The 19,821-nt window shown below is 46.8% G+C and overlaps 1 protein-coding gene across 16 annotated transcripts in view; it reads left to right on the top strand.

The window, feature by feature from the left end:
* FHOD3 (formin homology 2 domain containing 3) overlaps positions 1-19,821 on the top strand; it is a 428,661-nt gene that overhangs the window by 259,456 nt on the left and 149,384 nt on the right. For all 16 annotated transcript variants that reach the window (XM_036009142.1, XM_036009140.1, XM_036009138.1 and 13 more), the window contains exons 7-8: positions 10,074-10,185; positions 16,903-16,997. In XM_036009142.1, coding sequence (XP_035865035.1) covers positions 10,074-10,185; positions 16,903-16,997 — 207 coding nt within the window. The remainder of the gene's footprint in view (positions 1-10,073; positions 10,186-16,902; positions 16,998-19,821) is intronic.

The raw sequence follows: 19,821 nt of genomic DNA, 5'->3' as shown, positions 1-19,821 counted from the left end.
CCTCTGCCTCTTCGGGTCTTCTTCACGCTGGGAAGCAGACACCATGTGCCTTCATTAGAATCATTTCACCTTCTGTAGAATGCTTGCTAAGATTTTGCACTGGTTTCTGTCCAGGAAAGGAAACTTTTAGGCTTTAGAATGTTTCCAGTGGCTGACACAGTAAATATGTTTTGTGTGGGTAAAACTTTTATTCACTCCTTTTTCCTCATTGTGTTTTTTTTGGGGGGAGGGTGTGCAATTTAGGTTGACATATTAAGTGTAGTGATTCTTTGCTCAGCAGTGTGGTTTTTCTGATGGACTTAGGAAACACCTTCGTCACTGCTTTTATCATGCTTTGTATTTCTAGCATTCCATTGACTCTTCCTTATAGCGTCCCTCTGCTGAACTTTCTCATCTGTTCATGCATGCTGTCCGCCTTTCCAACAGAGTCATTAACGTGGTAATTGTGGAATTATATACTTCCAACATTGAGTCAAATTTGAGTCAAATCAAATTTCTGTTGATTGCTTTGCTTTTAGACAGCAGGGCTGAGAATTTGGAGCTTTCTTGCTTTGTTGTACAGTTTGTAGTTTTTGGTTGAAAGCTCTGTGCCTGGCTGCCCACCTTTCTGGGTGGCGTGGTGGCTGCTCCCTTCCTCCGGGGGTTGATGCTGCTCTGGTTGTTTGGCTGTGCACACCTGAGTCTGCACTATGGGGAGATGTTCTTAGTTCTCCGGCTCAGCCCTCAATCACCTTCATGAGTGGCATCAAGGTCATGGGAGAGTGCCGGTGAGTGGATGCCAATTTCCTTAGTGCCTGTCGCTCCCAGGAGTTCCATACTCTTATGGTAGTCCATGCTTGGCCTTTAGCAGTTTGCTAACATTGTTATCTGGGTTTTTCTTACTGCTTGGTATGGAGGCTCCGTCCTCCTTCCCTACTCTGCCTCAGAAGGGCCACGGCTGGTGTCCCACCTTTACCTGGTGGGAGGACAGCTGTACCTCCTTAGAGTTCAGGTTACTTGGTTGCCATAAACCCCCAGCTTTCTAATGGGCTCAAGAAAAGTTATGATTTCAATGACTGGCTTTTCTTATTGTTAGGTTTGGAGTGACATTCCCTGCGGTTTTCTAAGTAGAAGCCAGAGGTCTAATTTTATAGATTTTAAAACACATTAAATATATTCACTACCATGAGATCTACTCAATTAATGAAGTCTATTGCATTTTTTAGTTTAATCTTTCTAAATTACTTGAATGATGTATATTATTCTTAGAAATTTAGATTAAAAGTAATTTTTATGACATAGTAAATGATAACAGATTGTGGAGAAAAACAGCTAAAGTTTATTGGTGTAATATGAAATCTGTTATTAAAAATAATATTTTAAAACTTTTACTGACTTTTTATGATTACAAGAGTAATGTAGTCTCTTATATAAAACTAGAACTACAAAAAACTGTAGAGTAAAAAAATCACCTGAAGTACTATCTAGGTATAAAAATTTTTAACTTCATACATTTCCTTCTGATTTTTCTTTAAATTTTTCTAACATAGTTACAAAAATATATTTAAAGTATTTTTATGTTTTGTTATAACAATTTTTTATTTTTTAAAGATTTTATTTATTTTTAGACAGAGGGAAAGAGAGAGAAAGAGAAGGAGAGAAACATCAATGTGTGGTTGCCTCTCACACACCCCCACTGGGGAACTGGCCTGCAACCCAGGAATGTACCCTGGCCAGGAATCGAGCTGGCAACCCCTTGGTTTGCAGGCCAGTGCTCAATCCACTGAGCCATGCCAGCCAGGGCTGTTTTGTTATAATATTTTAAAAACATAATATTTAATGCCTACATAATATTCAGTCATAGGAGTGTACTATAATTCATTTGACTTGTCTCATATTCTTAAATAATCAAATTGTTTCTGATTCTGTGCAATATTTAAAGAACTTCATTGGTTCTAATTTTATGAAAACATATTTAGTGAACGAGGCTGTGTTTGAATTTTTCCATGTGTATCAATGTTTCATTAGGTAAAATTTTGAAATTCTTCAAGTTTTAATGGCATGTTCATATAATATTTGTGTTAGGGACATTGTGGGTGCAAAGAGCCAGCCTCCCCTTTGGGACCGTTGATGGCCATTCTGCTGGCTATTTGACTATTACACTGAGAAAAGTAATTCTCACTTATTTGATCTCTTGGATGCCCCTCATGTGAGGATAACCTCAGCAGAAGAAAAAAGAAGGGGGAGCTTTATTAGTCATTGTTTTTGGAAGGTGTCAGAGAAAGAGACCAGGGGTTCGGGCCAACTTTAGAGGGACTGGCATGTTGTGGGGACCCCAGGGTCCAGGATGGGTCTCGAGCCCCAGGGTAGGACCAGAAGAAACAGAGGCTTCTGGGAGCCAGCCCATAAGTGGCCCTGCAGGCTCAGGTTTTCCTGAGCCACGCTGCTGACCGCCATCCCCATGTACCTCCCTACCTGCCAGCACTCACCTGTCCTCCCTCCTCCATCCACTCTAAGGAGGAGATGGGAGTTGGCTGCCAAACTCTTACTAATAGCACATTCACCAAACTGAGGCTCAGTTCTTGTCCACTACCATGATTCCAGGGCTGGTATTTACTTAAAGTTCTTTAACCTTGATTACTGTTTGGAAAAGAATATTTGTCACATTTCCCCAAGGCTTATGTTTTTGCATAAAAGGGAAAGATGGGTTCCCCATAGTAGAGTAGAAAGAATCAGATTGGCTGATGCTTTTTTTTTTAACTTCTTCTAGAAATTAGCTTTGTGACAAGTTACATAGCATCCTAGAATGTGAGATTTTGCATCTGAAAACAGGTATGTCACTACCTGGAAAAGTACCCAGCCCTGTTGGTTTTCCCTTCTTCAAGGTTTTCCATAAGGCCGTATTTCAGTGCAGAGTTTCGGTATTCCTTAGTTAGCAATAACAGAATGGATTTATATTACCTATGATACCTGTAATCCCTAACTCTTCATAATTCACTGAAAATCCTAAGGAAAAGTTAGCAAAGTGGAGGTTTTCTGGTCTTGTCCACTTTTAGTCATTATTCTTTAAAAAACAAAACAAAACAAAACAAGACAAAACTCCTCCAGCTAGGCCCCAGAATTTTATCTCCATAGAGAAAAAAATGTTCATTCGTAGCACTGATTATTATTTTGACATTTGTCTTAATTATTTTTGAGCAGTCTGCTGTATTTAACATTCTGCAGGATTTCCTATCCACTAACTAGTAAAATCTTAGGGGTCCCCAGCCTTGCACTTTGCCTTCAACATTCATCACAAAGTGGTTCTTAAGCAAATCTGCCATGAGGCCCTAAGGCCAGCACATGGATTTGGTGCAGGTGACTTCCTGTCCTGGCAGGTGTGCCAGCCCTGGTGTCGACACTGACCCTTCAGGGACACCTGGAAGCCAAGGCCTTCTGTGCTCAGGTGACATATTTGGGCATATACTTTATTTCTGGTAAGACCCACCTATTTTGTTGGCAACGTCTTTGAAGCGGGGAGCTACAGGGTGTGAGGTATCTTTCAGACTGTTAGATACCAGTTACAAAGACTGGAGGCCTCATCTGAGAATTTTGCACTTCTGAGCTTAAGTATATGTCATTGGAATGAAGTGTTTAATTAAGAAGTTCTTAAAGATAAGTGAGTCACTTGAATTTTTCCGTTGTTGTTAAAATACTTAGATATTCTTCGTTTCTCCTGGTAAGCTTGTGAACAGTGGCAAACCTTTGTGGATCAAGTTATCTCGCCAATTTTGAATTCAGTTTTAATGAGCAGCATCTACTTCTATAACACGTATTTATGCTATTTTAGTGGAAATGAAACAAATAGAATGAAGCATGTTTTTCTTACTCCCTTTGTAATTTAAATCATGAAGTTTGGAAATTGTTCTCTTTTTATGGTTGTTGAATTTTTAGAAAAGGAGTAGGAATTTGGAGACTTTTTGGAATACTTTTATTTCTGCTTAATGAGCAGCATATTTGACCTGCTAAGTATAGTTCTTGGGTTTCTCTAAGTACAATAAAACATTCAGGGAGTTTCAGTTCACTTTCAAGTGCAAAATTATTGAGGAAAATTGCCTTTTATTCCTTTTCCATACATCTGGTGGTTACATTTCATCTAAAACCTGGACACCTGGGTTATGTACAGGCTGACTCCATAGCCTCCCTGTGAGCTGACCCAGAAAGTGGGGGAAAAAATACCCCAAAAGAGCCAAGCACCATATCGACATCATCCTGCTCCCCTCCATCCCAGCCTCCCCGGCAGGCAGGAGACACTGGAGCCCTGAGTTGTTTATAAGGTCTGGAGTCACAGTCCCCTGACGGAGGCCCGACGAGTGGCACATCCCTGGTTAAAGGCCTTTCTGTCCCTCCAAGGATGCGTGGGCTCTGCTTCATGCTGAGCAGGACCAGAGAGGAGAACTGAGAGCTGCAGTGGAAAGAGGGGCTCAGTCCAGTCAACCTCAAGTGTGCTAAAAAAACATGTGAGGAGCACAACAGTTCTCAGCCGGCCATGTTATCCTGCCCTCGCTGCTCCCCCACAGAGGGCTTGTCTCTGATTCCTGTTATATACTGTCATTTAGCTGTGTGTTTTAAGCAGTATAAAGCATAGTTTATTAGAATGGACAGTGTTAAACTAGAACACTAGCATTACCTAGAAGGCAGTTTCATAAAAAGTAAGTGACATGTGGCCCAAAGGCTGAATCTAGATCCTTAGTGTCTCCTCTGGCCCCGAGGAGGTGGAATCGTTTGTGTGAGCAGGAACTCAAAGGTCATCACATAGCTTTTCCACTCCATGGAAACCCAGAAGGTGGCCAGATCAGCTCTGAGCCTCTCTGGCTGACTTTCCTCCTCGCTGTAAGGGTTGTCTGCTGGGAAGGGCTCCCTGTCCTCAGAGACGTAGCTCTGAGGGCCTCTAGTATGGGCAGCACTCTCCGTTGTGTAGGTGTGGAGGTGTTCTGGGTCCTCTTTTGGCAGTGCGATGACCACGTCCTTGAAGGCAGGGCCGTGGCTTCTTAACTCCCTCTCAGCACCTCCTTGGGTGCTGAGCATGTAGAAGATGCAGAAGGTACTGAAGGAAGAAGCAGAGCATCTTTGAATTGGAAGGGACCTTAAATGGTGTAGACGGTCCACCCCCATCCAGGCTCTGAATTCCTTCAGCAATGACCTTGGCCAGTGGTCACTCACAGCCTCCAAATGCAGGAGTTTGCACTCCCTGCATCAGCCTGGCTTCTGAGGCTGACTCTTTCATGACTGGCTGCTTTATCTTTCTGAGCGATCGATGATCCATAAGAATGAGAATTGATTCTGACTGATTTCCCCTTGGTGCTAGACATATGAGCACGTGTTTGAGCTTATAAGTCATTTCAAGGAGACTGTTCATTAGACCACAAAGGAGCACCAGGCAGAGCTGAGACTGAGACAATTCAGACTGAAGCGACATTGCCACCTCCTGTAGAGAAGCCTCCAGTGCCTGAGCCACGCAGTGGTGTGTGCGCCAGCAGCTGTGTGGCTCCTTCCCACCCTCCTCATTCGTGGACCTCGCTCCTGGTGCCACAGCGGACCTGCCTTACCCGACCTGTCACTGGGCTCTGCTCTGCCCCTTTCAGTGGATGCAGGCTGAGAGTCCCAGTAGCCATGCCCTTCAGAGTGTCTAAGATAAGTGCAAGTGGCCCCGAGTGTGGATTTTTAAGAGCTCTGAGATGAGCAGTGTCTGTGGACTTGGAGGAACGGGCATGTGGCTGTTGCAAGGTGCTGGAGGGTTTTCATTGCATTCCACGTTCTCGAGGGCATCAAATTGAGTGCTTTCTAGGTAAATGAGGGAGTGATACAGAGGTCTTTTGAAGTAATGCACTTTTTTTACTATCAAGTGCATGCAGTAATGCTAATGAGGTATTTCTGAGGAGGAGGCCTGCTGGGTGTATTTTGATGTTAATATTCCAGTGCTCTCTCTTTTCTAAACTAGTTTAACTACCTAATATGTTTATTATTAATTTTATATAGTAAGTCTTCCAAACACATATAAACATAAACTTAGATTCAACTGAAGCCAAATGCATAGAAATCTGAAATCATGAATCAGAAGAATTTGAGGATTCATTCTCTCCCATCTTTTTAATTACAGTGGCAAAAAAAGCTCCCCACAGACTCGTTACAGCAAAGGAGAAGAAGACACATGAATAGGCATGTTGAGACCAATAGAAAAAGATTTGCTAGAAAACAGTGGCTTCTTAATTGGAGAGCGTAGGAACGGAGAGTGGCTTAAGAGACTGAGTCCTGGGACCATGTCAGCCAAGGCCCCGTGACCACAGAGAGGCTCCAAAGAAAGCTTGATGAGATGGGCATGAGGGGCCCTGCTGAGAGCAGCTAAGGGGGAGCCGGGCTGGGCAGCGGCCAGGTTCTTTCCCAGCAAGACACTGAGAAGGCTTAAACCACATAATGACAGTCCGCCCACTGAGGAAGTCACCAGGCCTGGACTTGCTGGGTGTTTTATTTACTTGAAGAAATTTCTTCAGCTCTAAATGTACAAAGATAGTGCAGTTCATTATGCCATGCCTTCTCTTCTTACCCTCAACCTTGTAGTTGGTGAGAAAAACACTCTGGAATTTAGTTTATTCCTTCTCAGGCAACAGAGGACCAAATGCAGGACTCAAGTTCTGAAGGTGAAGTGCCCTTAAGAGCTAAAAGCCCTCCAAAGAACTTAATCCCCAGTGTGGCAAGGATGTAACCATGAAGGTCAAGGTGCTGCTTGTCCTCCGTGTAGTTGTGTAGGGGCCTCGGCTTTGCTGGGGACTGCGACCGGGTGAGGAAGTGGAGCTGGGGCCAGAGTGACTTGCTTCCCACAGTGTAAGGGGGACGGACTTGCAGAGGAAGCCTCTGTGGGAAGGGCGTGCCCGCCTGCCTCCCCGTGCAGCACTGACTGAGCTGCTCCGGGGACAGATGATACTGCTCACAGTGTGTCCCATTAAACACCTCTGACACAGGGGCTTGTGTGCTAGGCAGGGGCCATAGAGGAGCATCAGGAGAACAAACGCATGTGCAGCAATTTCAGGTTGTAATTAGGGATGTGGAGAAAACTGGGTGATGTGAGAGTGACCATGGGGCTCCTTTAGATGAAGAGGTCAGGAAGACACCTCCCATGAGGGGAAACTGCTCAGGCCTGAAGGGTAGGACAAGGCCACTCCATGGTGACTGGTTAGGGAATAGCTAACAAGAAGACTCTCAATCATAAACACACTTTGGTACGTTAAAAACATAGGGTCACATGACCAAAGAAAGGTAGGGGCAAACTGGGCAGGAGGGAGAGGGACAGGACCCAAACCCCACAAGAGTGGGTTGTCTCATGAGGGCACTGCAGAGCTGGTGGGGGGTGAGAGTGTGGTGGTCACTCTGGCTGCTGTTTGGTGACAGGATTGCAGGGGCAAAGCTGGATGTATATACTTAGGAGGCTGTCACAGTGGTCCAGGGTGGACAGGGAGGCGGAGAGGTGGATGGAGCCAGGGCAGCTCTCGAAGCAGGCTCTGTCACACTGGCCAGTGGACCTGTTGTGAGAACAGGGTGTGTGAAGTTCAGGGTGACTCTCACCTGCCACTCAGGGGATGGAGGGTCCTTGGAATGAGATGGGGACTATGCAAGGAACAGGCTGGGAGTGGTAGGTGGGATGGAGTGAGCATGAATAAAAATCAAGTGTTCTCTTTTGGCCACATTGAATGTGAGGTGCCTGTTAGCATCTGAGTGGGGGTGTCAGGGGTCAGGTGAGTGTGCAGTCACCTGGACCAGGAGTTAGGTTAAGCCTGGGAAGCAGCAGTTAGCACTGAGTCACAGGTGGGACTTCAAACTGAGAGACGGTGAAAGAGAAGGAAAAAGGTACAGGAGTGCACTCGGAGGACTCTTCTCACCTAGAGGTTGACTGAGCACCACAGAAGGAGCCAGCAAAGAGGGGGCCATTCAGGTAGGAGCCTAGGTCAGCGGTGGTAGGGGGATATTGTTTCTGGAGAGGGCAATTCACTGAGCTAAAAGGAGCACAGAGAAGAGGCCATTGGGTTTGACTGCATGGAGGTCATGGGCAACCTTAAGAGTAATTTAATGTGTTTGGTGGTGATAGAAGCCGCACTGGATTTGGTTGAGGAGTCATCGGGAAGTGAAGAAGTGGAACCAGCAGTATGACAGCTCTTTTGAGAAGTTTCCCTACAGAGGGGAGCTGAGAACCACAGGACTGGCTGGAGAGAGATGTGGATTCCAGGAAAAGACAGATGGTTTACTAGGGAGGTGTGACAGAGGAGAAAAGGACAGTGGAGTGGACGTGCTTGCGTGATTTTGGGGACATGACTTAGGGTGGGTGCCACTCTTACCCTGTTCCCTGCAGGGAGAGCACAGCGCTCCAGGTTCTCTGTGAAGTCTCCACCTGACCCTAATGTTCTGATATAAGAAGATAACTGCAGGAGGGCCTGGGTCTTCCTTGGGCTGCAGGCGGAGAGCCTGGAGCCGATTCTCCATACCCACAGTGGTGGAGGTGAGGGTCATTATCGACTCATTTGTTCATTGAGGAAACATCGCTGAGCCCACTCTGTGCCAAATGCCATTCTAGGCCCTGCAGACACAGTGCAAATAAGCCCCTCTGTCCTGTACGGGGTAGCTGCCTGTGGGGGCCAGGGCACTGACAGACAGACTGCTGGGGGTGGGGCGTTAGATGAACCCATTTACAGTAGATGGTTAGTTAGTATGTGAGTGTCCCAAGGCGGAGGTTCTTGGAAGGAAGCGGGCCTAGAAAAGGAGATGGTGGGTGAAGCCTGCAGCAGCGTCTGTGGGCACAGGGTCTGAGCTGACCTGAAATCTTCCAAGGCTGCCACAGTCCAGGGCTGGCTGCACTGGACTTGGGAGGTTTGGGGATCTCTCTGGGCGAGTCATCTGTGGCCTGCGTGAAGGAGGGACCCTGGGCTGTGTGTGGCTCCTCACAAATGCTGTGCCCCAGGCCTAGCAAGGGTGGGTTTTAGGTGCCGGATGACCTTCTTTGCTCAGGTTTAACAACAGGATGTGGTTCAGATTCTTGCTTACATGAGCCAGCTGTTGTGACGTTGGACAAGTCACCGAACCTCCTGGCCCCTGTGCCCTTCCCAGAAAAATGAGAATTGTGATCATTCCTTCTTCACAATATTCTAGTCTTAAAAAAACCAAGTACAGTAATTGCCCCTCCCCCTCATCTGTGGTTTTGCTTTCTGTGGTTTTAGTTACCCACAGTCAACTGTGGTCTGAAAATATTAAATGGAAAATTCCAGAAATAAGCAATTCATGACTTTTAAATTGCTTGCCAGTCTGATTCGCATGGTGAAATCTTGTGTTGTCCTGCTGCACCGTCCCCCCTCGGATATGGATAGAAATCACCCCTTTGTCCAGGGTGTCCACACTGCACATGCGCACCCTGCCGGGTGGTCACTTAACAGCCATCTCGGTTTATCAGAACGACCGTCACACCATTGCAGTGCTCGTGTTCAAGTCACCCTTGCGGGAGCCCGACCCTACGTCCTGATGTGTACGCCATGCACCTCACTTCATCTCATCATGTGGGCCGGCCTTGTATCATCTCACATTATCACAGGCAGGAGCAAGAGTATAGAACAGTGAGAGAGAGAGAGACCATCTTCACGCAACTTATTACAGTGTATTGTTATAGGTGTCCTTTTAATGATGTTATTATTGTTGATCTTTTACTATGCCTGATTTGTAAATTAAACTTTATTGTACATTTGTATGTAAAAGAAAAAACATAGCACAAAGGGTTTGGTACCATCTGTGGGTTTAGGCACCTTGTAGTGCTCCCCCATGGATGAGGGGGAACTACTGTAACTGCTTCAGCAGCCCCTACCTGGGATACTGAGAGACCATGGGTGTGAGCTCTGGGGCCAGAGGCCCTGGCTTCAAATTCTGGTCCTGCCTCCCGAGGCACCGATGGAGAATCTTGTGTAAGTCGAGGGGAGCACCTGGCCTGCAGCAAGCTCTGGGCGCCAGCTGCTGTTAGGAGGCGAGGCCTTGGGTGCACATGGCTGCATCTGCCCCTGTGTGATGGTTTCTTTTCCGTGCAGTTCCGCCTGGTGGTGAAGACAGCTCTGAAGCTGCTGCTCGTCTTCGTGGAGTACTCGGAGTCAAATGCGCCTCTTCTGGTCCAGGCTGTCTCTGCCGTCGACACGAAACGAGGTGAGTAGTCCTGGCCCCCTCATTTCATCAAGGTAAAAATATTTGGTGTAGGAAGTCTTCTACTTTTCACATGTTCAAAACAGGATTAGGAATAAACAGAATTCCCTTAGTGTGGACTGAGCACTGTAGGAAACATATTTCGGGGGGACAGTAAGTACATGAAGGTTAGAGACAGGATGAGGTTTGGCAGCACTCATAGGCACACCCAGGATAGGCCTGACCCTGAGCTTGTCTTTACGCTCTGTCCCCAGCCCCTGCCACTGAACACACACAGGACCAGCTGTTTCTCCTCCTTTCCCATCTTGCCCAGCTTATCTTGGCTCCTTCCTCCCCTCCTTTCACACATGCTTTATCAGCTCTGACCCCTGGTTGTACCCCTGCCTCCACCCCATGTCCCTTCTCTACTGGGGTCCCTCACCATCTCTCACCTGGTGTCCCTTGCTTCCCCAAAGTGCTACCCCAGCCTTTGCAGTTGAAAGATTCTTCTAAAACACAAATTTGGTCACATCATTCACTACCCAATACCTGCCGATGGCTCCCAGTGCCACCAGGATTAGGTCAAAGTTCTTCATCTGACCCTGTCCACCTGCCACCCCCATCTCCCAGCTGGCCTGTACCACACGCTCCCTACCCTGGGTCAGATGGCCATGTGCTCTCAAAGCCCCTGTGTGGCCCTCTTTTCTGCTGTGTCGTTTTCATGGCCTGTCTGAGCGTGTGCCCTGCCTGAGGACAGGCTGCCTGGCTCCCCTGTTGGTGTCCCGGCCCCTAACTGGCCTGCCTTACACACCTGCTGAAGAATCAGCTTTGGATTTGGTTTAGTGTGTACTGTGCTGTGGCCCCTATAACACTGTGAAGCCTGAAACTAAGAGGTTCAGCCTTTTTGTTTTGTCTGGTCCTTTTAAAAACAAAAAACAACAAACAATTTTTGGTTCTTCACTAGTAAGATGATTCTTCTTCTTTCTTTTCCTCCTCCTTTTCCTCTGCCGCCGCCGCTGCTGCTTCTGCTGCTTCTTCTTCTTTCCTCCTCCTCCTTCTCCTTCTTCCTTTCTTCTTCTTCATCATTATCCCAGCAAAACTCAAAGAACAAAAACTTGATAATGTTTATTTTTTGATTATGACAGTAATACTCTATGTAGAAAATTTGTTTTTTAAAAAAAGCAGTATAAAGAAGACAATAGCAACATCACCTCTAATCTCACCAGACAGAAACAGTGTTAACAGGGTGATGTGTTTCCTTATGGTTTCCTGTGTGTGTCTGTGCACATGCTTATGCACAAATCAGCCAAGATACAACTGTCAAAAGGAAACCAGGGCTTTAAATAGCCTTCTTGGATTCAAATCACTTGTGTCTGTGACTCAGTGTTGCGCTGAGACCCACTTCCAGGGCAAAATTCAAAGGTGAAAGAAACTAGACTACTGGTTACTTTGAAAATTGGAATATAAGTTAATGAAAACCATCCACAGACATACACTGGGCTCCCATACTTTTCCCCTGAATGCACAGGCAGATGCCAGCTCCCCACATGGCAGACTGCAGGCCGGGGCCCACTCCGGGCCTCTGTGTGGATATGTGTGACAGAGACAAACCCTCATGGATGGGCAGGGGCTGTGAGTCCGGAAGATGGGCTCCAGACCAGGGCAGGCCTGTGTGATTCTTTCTCCCATAGCATGTTGCCATCTGCTATTAGATTTGAAATCCCTTACGGCCAACAGTGGATCACGGGGCCAGCTGTGGATCCATTATGAAGACTGTCCATGGCTTAGAAACCAGGGCTGGTGTTTGCAAGGCCAGTGAATGAGATTTAGGGCCAAAGGTGGGTGTTTGAGAAGAGAGCCAGGTGGATCCTTTCATTCACACTTGGAGGAGTTATGCCCCATTCCCCAGCTCTGGGGGTTACTTTAGAATGGTGAACGGGCTCTTCATTGTCCTGTCCTAAATTTCAGGTAACCCTGAGCCCTTGTCAAGTTAGAAGGGGCCAGTCTTCTCATGACCTTGGGGTTGTGCTCTGACTTTGTAGACTTGGGAGTTCAAGAGTTTCCTTCCTTGGGCTTCACATTTCGTACAAGGTACATTGTGGGCCAGGAGAGTGATCCTGAGATGCACCCAGGGCGTGGCACCCTCATTCAGGGCTCCATCTACTGTCCCAGCCAGAGGCTCTGGGCTATACTCAGTTTCTCCTCTGAGACAAAATGATGGCCATCTTCCCCCAATTTGTTAAAATTAAGTTGTGGGCACCTACTGTCATCTCTCTGCTACTGAGCACCAGCAGCTGGGGGGAGAAAAGAATATCACTATTGGAAAAAAATTGGGACTTTGCTTATCATATGTGGTTCAACAGCGTGTTTCTCTACGGACATGTGTGGTCTTAGCCATAATTTTATAATGCATGCGTATAACATCATCCTATTTTACTGCTAGGAAAAGCATTCCTGAGCCCCACGGTGGAATTAAACATATAAATGCATCATGGTGTTTGCAGAGAGCAACATGCCTCCCAGGTGTGTTTCCACCGGCAGGGCTGGCAGCAGCTGCCCACTTCCTTCTCAGCTGGGTGAGCGAAGACAGAGGTGCCAGCGCTGACCGAGGGCCAGCCGAGCATGTCCACTGTGCACACGTTTAGGCATAAATTTTACTCCTCAAGTGGCTTTAGACACATTCCTCTGGGGAGACAGGGTGGAGAATGGGGTTGTTAAAGTATAGACTGGTTCGTTTTAATAGAAAGGAATTCTTTTGGGGGATGAAAACAATCAGATCCAAAGAATCAACACAGAAAACCAACAAATAATCTACATGTCCTCAAAAATTACTTCCACCAACAGCAAATGGAGTTGTCCCAGAATAAATTCCCCTAGGGGCTTTGTGAACGTTTCGCATGCGTTAACCAGAAGGGCTCATTGTGTGAGTACAGACAGTTTGCCCTTGGGCCACTTTGGCCCTGAGTGGTCCAATTAGGTAGCCCACAAAAAAGCAGAGGGGTCTCAGTCCTACATAGGGACTCATACATATTTGTGACTTAATGAAAATGAAAAATTCCCAGTTTGAGGCAGACAATGGGCACTTTTGCTCCGGGGCTGGAACGAAAGGTGAGTCTCAGGCGGACCCTAGGGCACGAACAGAGGCCCTGCACTGTCCTCAGTCTCTCCCCCCAGACAAAGCGGCAGCCATCTTTCCTCAAATTTTAAAAAAAAAATTAAAGCAGACACACATGTCTGCTCAGGCTGTCGAATTATCTTCTGTTTGGGTTGGATCTTGAAGTCACTTTCTTTTTCCAGTGGACAGACGGGGCCTGGCAAAAAGATCGGAAGGCAGTGAAGCGCGTGTGCAGGCCCGCGAGAGGGACTCGCTTTGTCATTCTGCTGTGACAGGGACTCCCTTCCCTTGCGAGTTCCTTGTTCTGATCCACAGGGAGCGGGTGGAGAGGCCTCTGCAGCCCTGGGGAGGGGGCCCTTCCCTCTGACTCGCTGCGTTTGCCCCTCAGACAGACAGAGGGTGGGGCAAGTGGCCTGCCTGGGTAACCTGTTTTGAAATTTCAGTCATAAATTGTAAGTCAGCACTAATTTGGTGCAGTACTGCTTTATTTTTGGTACTGCTTTTGAAGAAGTTCCGTTTTTCATTTGAATGTGAGGTGATGAGATATGACATAATTCTTGAACATTTGTTCCACACGTGATTAGCAGGGAAAATACCCAGCCTCCCTTTCAAGCTGTCCCGTCCCCGACTTCTGCTGGAGGACGTACTGATCTGTGAAGAGCGCACAGAGCACGGTGGAAGTTAGGGGTTGACAACTCGAGCTCTGTCTCCATTAGTATTTATGGCCAGAGTGTGTATGTTAAGTGTGTTCATCAGTTGTGCTGAAAGACATGGGACGTACTGTGAGGACCGTCTGTTCAAGTATTAGACCAACTCTTGTACAAGGCATTGTGCTAAATGTATCGTTTCCTTTGGGATTTAATACAGAGACCAAGGAGGAAAGTACTGAGCAATTGATTCTGGATTGAGGAGAGGCACTGTGATTTGGTGGGAAGCAGAGCCTGCCTGGGAGCCTGCCCTCTGGGGGTGGCATGCCCACCCCCACCACCATTATAGCTACTGATATTCTCGTGCCTATCGTGTACAGACACTATGCTAACAATTTCCCATGTAACAACTTTTTATATTTCTGGTAAATATTTAAATGCCAGCTGTGTGCTTGAAACATCAGAGAAAAAAAAAAAAACAGCTTCTCAGGGAGCCTGCACTGCATTGTTTGGGGGCAGAGTTGGAGAGGGACGGGGGATCATGATTGAGTAGGTGATTGTCTTCTAGTGTACTGCTTCATCAGTGCTAAGGCAAAAAGGTGAAGTGCTTTATCTCAGTGGCACCTCAGAGCAATCCTATGAGGTCGATTCCATCACTCCGATTCAGATGCATTTCCTGAGCCACCATTCATTCCACCATTCCAGGGCTCAGTTTCTTCCTCTGGTATGTGAAGGAGTAAGACTGTATGGTTTCTGATTTGAAAACAGGAGCCCTCCCCCTATACACACACACACACACACACACACACACACACACACACAGATAACCACTGTATGGGATGAGCAAAGGCCGTGCTGCTGGGGTGAACTGGAGGACCCCTTAGTTCTGGCCAGTGGCCACTAGTGGGAAGGGTACAGCTGCTAGTGCCTGACCTTGGCCAGCTTGAGCCTGCCCAAGGCCGCCATGTTGGACCAAAATGTTTTCTCGCCTTCACCTTCATTCTTCTGAGTATTTCCCATTTTCTGTCCCTTCAACAATCAAAGTAGAATGAACCTTCATTCCAACAGTGTATGAATATACCCTAGTTTACAGACTTGGAATCCTTAACTAATAATGAGAGAATCAGATACCTTAGCTGAAGAACATGCTTTTCAATTAAATCAAGCTAGTGTTTGCGTGTTTTCATTACAAAGGAGAAAATGGTGCACAGGTGTGTCGATCTACATGTCAGGAGAGAGAGGATATAATCTGGCTACTTCCCTCTCTGCAAGGTGCTTGCCTTTGCTTCTCGGCCTTTTCTTCCCTTGCTCTGTTTGGCACCTTTGGCTCCAATGCGTTCAGATGCAGTTCTGGGCCCAACAGCACCATTAACATTCCTAGCTTCAGTGCTTTCTCTCCTGCACAGTCTTCCCTTTAACTATACGCGGGTGTGTGTTATCTGCTCAGGTTGGGTGCTGAGTGTGAATAATAGAAGTTGCTCTTGTTACTGTTACAAACACAAGCATGGGCACCTCAAGTGCTTGAACTGCCCCTGGACAGCGAGACCCAACCACACTGATTGACTGTCCTGAGGGCAGAAGTGGTTACTTGGCTGGGGTTTGAAGAACAGGTGAGGACTTCCACATAGTCTAAGTATCAGCAAGAAGAGAATTTAGCAGTTTAACAGGCAAAGGCTCATGCTCTTGTGTTCAGGGTTTGAAAGGGTATGGAAGCCTGTCTCATTCCGACCAACTGAGTAACTTGGCTCAAGGAAAAGGCTTTCTGTTCACTTGCTGGAGAGCCAACAGATTTCTACATCAAACTACATCTCCATCTTTCTCATGCATAGGAGGTGCCTGTTCCTTTTTAAAAGCACTCTGTCTTCTCTCCTTTTCTTAATGTGTGCACGTACCTCCTGGTTCTAAACTGCCCCAGCTTAACCCACGTCGTGCCTTCTCAGGGATCTCCATTCCCTTTTCAGCAGATGTTTCAGCTCCGACACAACCCGTCCAAGAACCAGCACTTAGAAGCCACTGGTTTTAGGTTCATTTAGAATTTACTTTCATCAGCGAAAAATAAACAATATCCTTGAGATCTTTATAGAGAAAGCAGGAAAGGGCTTCGTGTTCCACACAGCTATGCCAGGGACAGGGCAACACTTCAAATATTTGTCTCAGGGACAGGAAATGGGTCAGGGTACTGTGTCCCTTTAGTGGCCATGGCCTTGGCAGTGCTGATGTGCAGGGTCTTCCTACTTCCTCCCGGAGCCAGAGGATAACCACCCATGAGCCTGTACCTGCAGAGCCCCACCTAGGAACCACCTCTGCACCGAGACCTCCCTGGCTGAGTGGCAGGCGTCGACAAGTGCTCTTGCCTTTTGAGTGCTTTCACTCTGTGCTGACATGTGTTCTGGTGCTTAGACCTAACTGCCCCATTAGATGCTAAAACTCTCGAGGGAAGCCTCCCACTAGACCGAGTTCCTTGTACCTTGTTTGTGCTTAGACAGTAGTTGTGTCTTGATTAAATACAGATAATATACTTCTGTTCTTGAGATGTTTGCTAGACTCAAGTTGCACCATGAGTTCCTGGAGCCCACTGCTAACACAAGTGCGAATGGCTCCCGTATCCCCTCCCCTGCAGGAGGTCAGAGTGTAGCATGCTGATGCACAGAGAGAGCTCTTCGAGAGTTTCTGTACTCAGAGAGGGAAACACATGGCCTAAAAAACTGCATATGAATGAACTTTTTGAAAGTCACATAATTAAAATAAAGAAACCTTCCAAGTAAATTGATAGGCCTCCTGACACTGAAGAATATGCATTTTCAAGTGGACAAGGATAATGGGGTGTATTGTCACCTCGTTCGAAGCATGTGTCACGCTTTGATATTTGGCAACTGAGAGACACTGCCATCTGTGGGTGAAGAGTCTGTAGATAAACTCGGAGGGGAGTTGGATAAGGAATGTGGAATGCTGTTCCTAATGATTTTGCTTTGCTCCTAGGAGTCATACCCTGGTCAAATATCATGGAAATCCTGGAGGAAAAAGATGGGGTCGACACGGAGCTGCTAGTTTATGCAATGACTTTAGTGAACAAGGTTGGTCAATGTTTGTTATGGGTGGCATTGTCACCTCCAAAAGCCATGTTGAAGTCCTGATCCCTGGTACCTACCTATGAATGAGGCCTTATTTGAAAATATAGGGTCATATTGTCAAGTTAACATGAGGTCATTAGGGTGGCCCTAATCCAATAAGACTGGTGTCCCTATGAGAACAGGAGAAGAGACAGACCTGGGGGGAAGAGGATGTGCACCCATGTCTGTGAGGAAGACAGCCATGTGAAGATAGGGGCGGAGACTGGGGTGATACACCTGTAAGCCGAGTGGTGCTAAAGAGAAAGCCAAGGGTCTCCAGCAGCCAGTCCAAGATGAGGCAAGGCAGAACCCTCCCTGAGGGTTTTCAGAGAGAGTGTGACCCTGCGACACCTTGTTCTCAGACTTCTTGTCTCTCCAACTTTGAGAGGATACATTTCTATTGTTTGAAGCCACTCCGTTTGTGGTAATTAGGTACGGCAGCCCTAGGGAACTAATACAGTGTGAAAACTTAGAATTTGCCTTTCTGACCAAGTGTCCCATCCCGGGATCCCCATCATGGCGGCGGGAACTGTGACTGTGGTGTGCTTCCCCTCAGGAGAAAACCCTTTACACTCACACGTGGTATGTGTGCTGGCGCACACATGTATGAAGCCCTGTGAGTGTCTGCTTGCTTCCCGTGCTTCGGTCTTCTCCAATAAAACCAGAACTATGACAGCAAGAATTTTATGACAACTTTTCCTATGTAGATGTCTCTTTAAAAACATTTTTCCTTAAGAAGTTAATTAGCAAGTTTACTCTACGGAAATAGTACACAGTCAGAAAGAGATGAAGGGGCTCTTACTCCACTGCTTATTGAATTCTGACTGCTGGGGGCTGAATGAAAAATTCCGGGGGGTGGGGCCAGTCTCATCCTCCTTTTACGGTGGTGATGACACCCTTGTGCTCTCACCCTCCGGTCACGTCCTCCCTAGTCACCACCTAGAAGGGTGTCGTAGTCTTCAGTATTCACCCCCAGAGATGCTGCTCTGACAGCGGGTTTGTCCCTTGCTGGCCTGGGACAGCCTACTTTTGGGACTGGAATTCCCTCCAGGCAGGCCCTCCGTCCCTTCCTCCTTAAGACCTGAGACTGGGTCGGGTGGTTATTTCTTCCAGATCGCTGCACCCTGGACCCCAGGCCCCACACCAGCCCACCGTGGGCCTTCCTGTGCCCTCCACAGGCTGCCGGGTGCAGGCCCGTGGGCAACACCCAGAACCTCTTCCTGAAATGTAACTGGAAGAACATTTTCCCTCATGGACTGGGGAAAAAGAGGAGAGGGCAGCATAAGTATAAGGAGTAACTTCCACTAGATACGGAAATGTCGTGCACACTCTCAGGATTAAAACAAGGCGGCCTGGCTCTCTGCTCAGCACAAAGATGAGGGGACCAGAGGAATGCCGACACGCCCCCAGTGCACAGAACTTCTCACGCTGCGACCGAATCAAGGGGGCTGGGCTAGCTTCATTTATTATTGGGGGACCCCTTACTACATGGAAATAAACAAAAACACACTTTGACCATATACCAAAATAAATGCCAGATCAATTAAGGAGTTCAATGTAATAGATCAAACCATAGAAAGATGAGAAATAGCTTGATGTGAAGATTAGTTGGTCTTTGGTAGGTAAAGGGTTACTTTAATAATAACACCAGTCATGAAAATTTCCAAAGGAAAGGACTTAAATATCTCAGTGCACAAAACGCTAAGGTCTGATTTGTAAAAATGAAAACCACAAATAAAAGCTAAAGGCAAGTGACAAACTGGGAAATTATTTGCAAAAACATGGAACAGAAAATAATGGTATTTTAAATATATTGAGAACCCAGTGAAAAAAAATAATAACCTTAAATCTGTGAGGATTAAAAGAAACACACGTAAAAGAACACGACATTTCCCCTGGTCACGTCGGCAGTAGACGCTTTTTAACAGAAGGCATTTGTTGGTGAGGATGCGGGAAAATCTGCTGCAGTCCTGGTGGAGAGCGAACACCACTTTTTGGTAGACAATAATTTCATGTTCATTTAAAAACCTGTGAGTTTGTTTTACTATGCAATTGTAAAGCAATTTTCTGTTGGTTTTTTAAGGTTAAGGTCATCCATTTCCCGTCATTTTCAGTCACTGACATGGTTTTGGAAAACACTGAATTCAGCAAAAATGGAATTTTCTCCCTTGCCCAGTGTTTTCCATGTCAGTGCTGCCCATCTCACGGGCAGAGGCCGTGCTCGGCTGCCCTACTGGCCCTGGCAGCACTGGTGTGCCGTGGCCGTCCTGCTGCCAGTCCCTGGCAGGTACCCGCTATGTGTCATACTTTCCTTGGCCTCGTGTGGCACTTAATGTCCAGGAATTCCTCGCTTACTCTTTCTGTCTGGCAGTTCTGACCCATCTTTTGTTAGTTCTGGCCCCGGGGGAGTCCAGGCAGGTCCTGAGGACACCACCACGAATGTTGTCTTTTCCTCAGAAAGGTCAGCAGGCTGCTGGCGCCCACAGCGGCTGTGCTGTCTCCTGTCGGATCTTAGCTGTGCTCACGGCCCCGGTGAGGACAGTCCTCTGAGACCCAGACAAGATGCTGAAGGGGAATGTTATGTGCATCTGGAAAAAATTTAGACTCTGAAATCTAGTAAATTATTATATTGCTTCCCTAACTTTTGTATCAACATAATAAAAGAGGTCCTAATAAATATGGAATTCAAAAATTTAACGTTTTTGTGACAACATAAGGGGACTGAATTCTAGGCTGCTCATGTCCTTTCTGAGGCTGAGATGTGCCTCTGTTAAACAGGGGCATCAAT

The sequence above is a fragment of the Phyllostomus discolor genome, chromosome 9 (genome assembly GCF_004126475.2).
Source record: "Phyllostomus discolor isolate MPI-MPIP mPhyDis1 chromosome 9, mPhyDis1.pri.v3, whole genome shotgun sequence".
Classification (NCBI taxonomy): domain Eukaryota; kingdom Metazoa; phylum Chordata; class Mammalia; order Chiroptera; family Phyllostomidae; genus Phyllostomus; species Phyllostomus discolor.
Note: the sequence above shows the minus strand (reverse complement) of the source record. Positions and strands in the feature narration are given on the sequence as shown.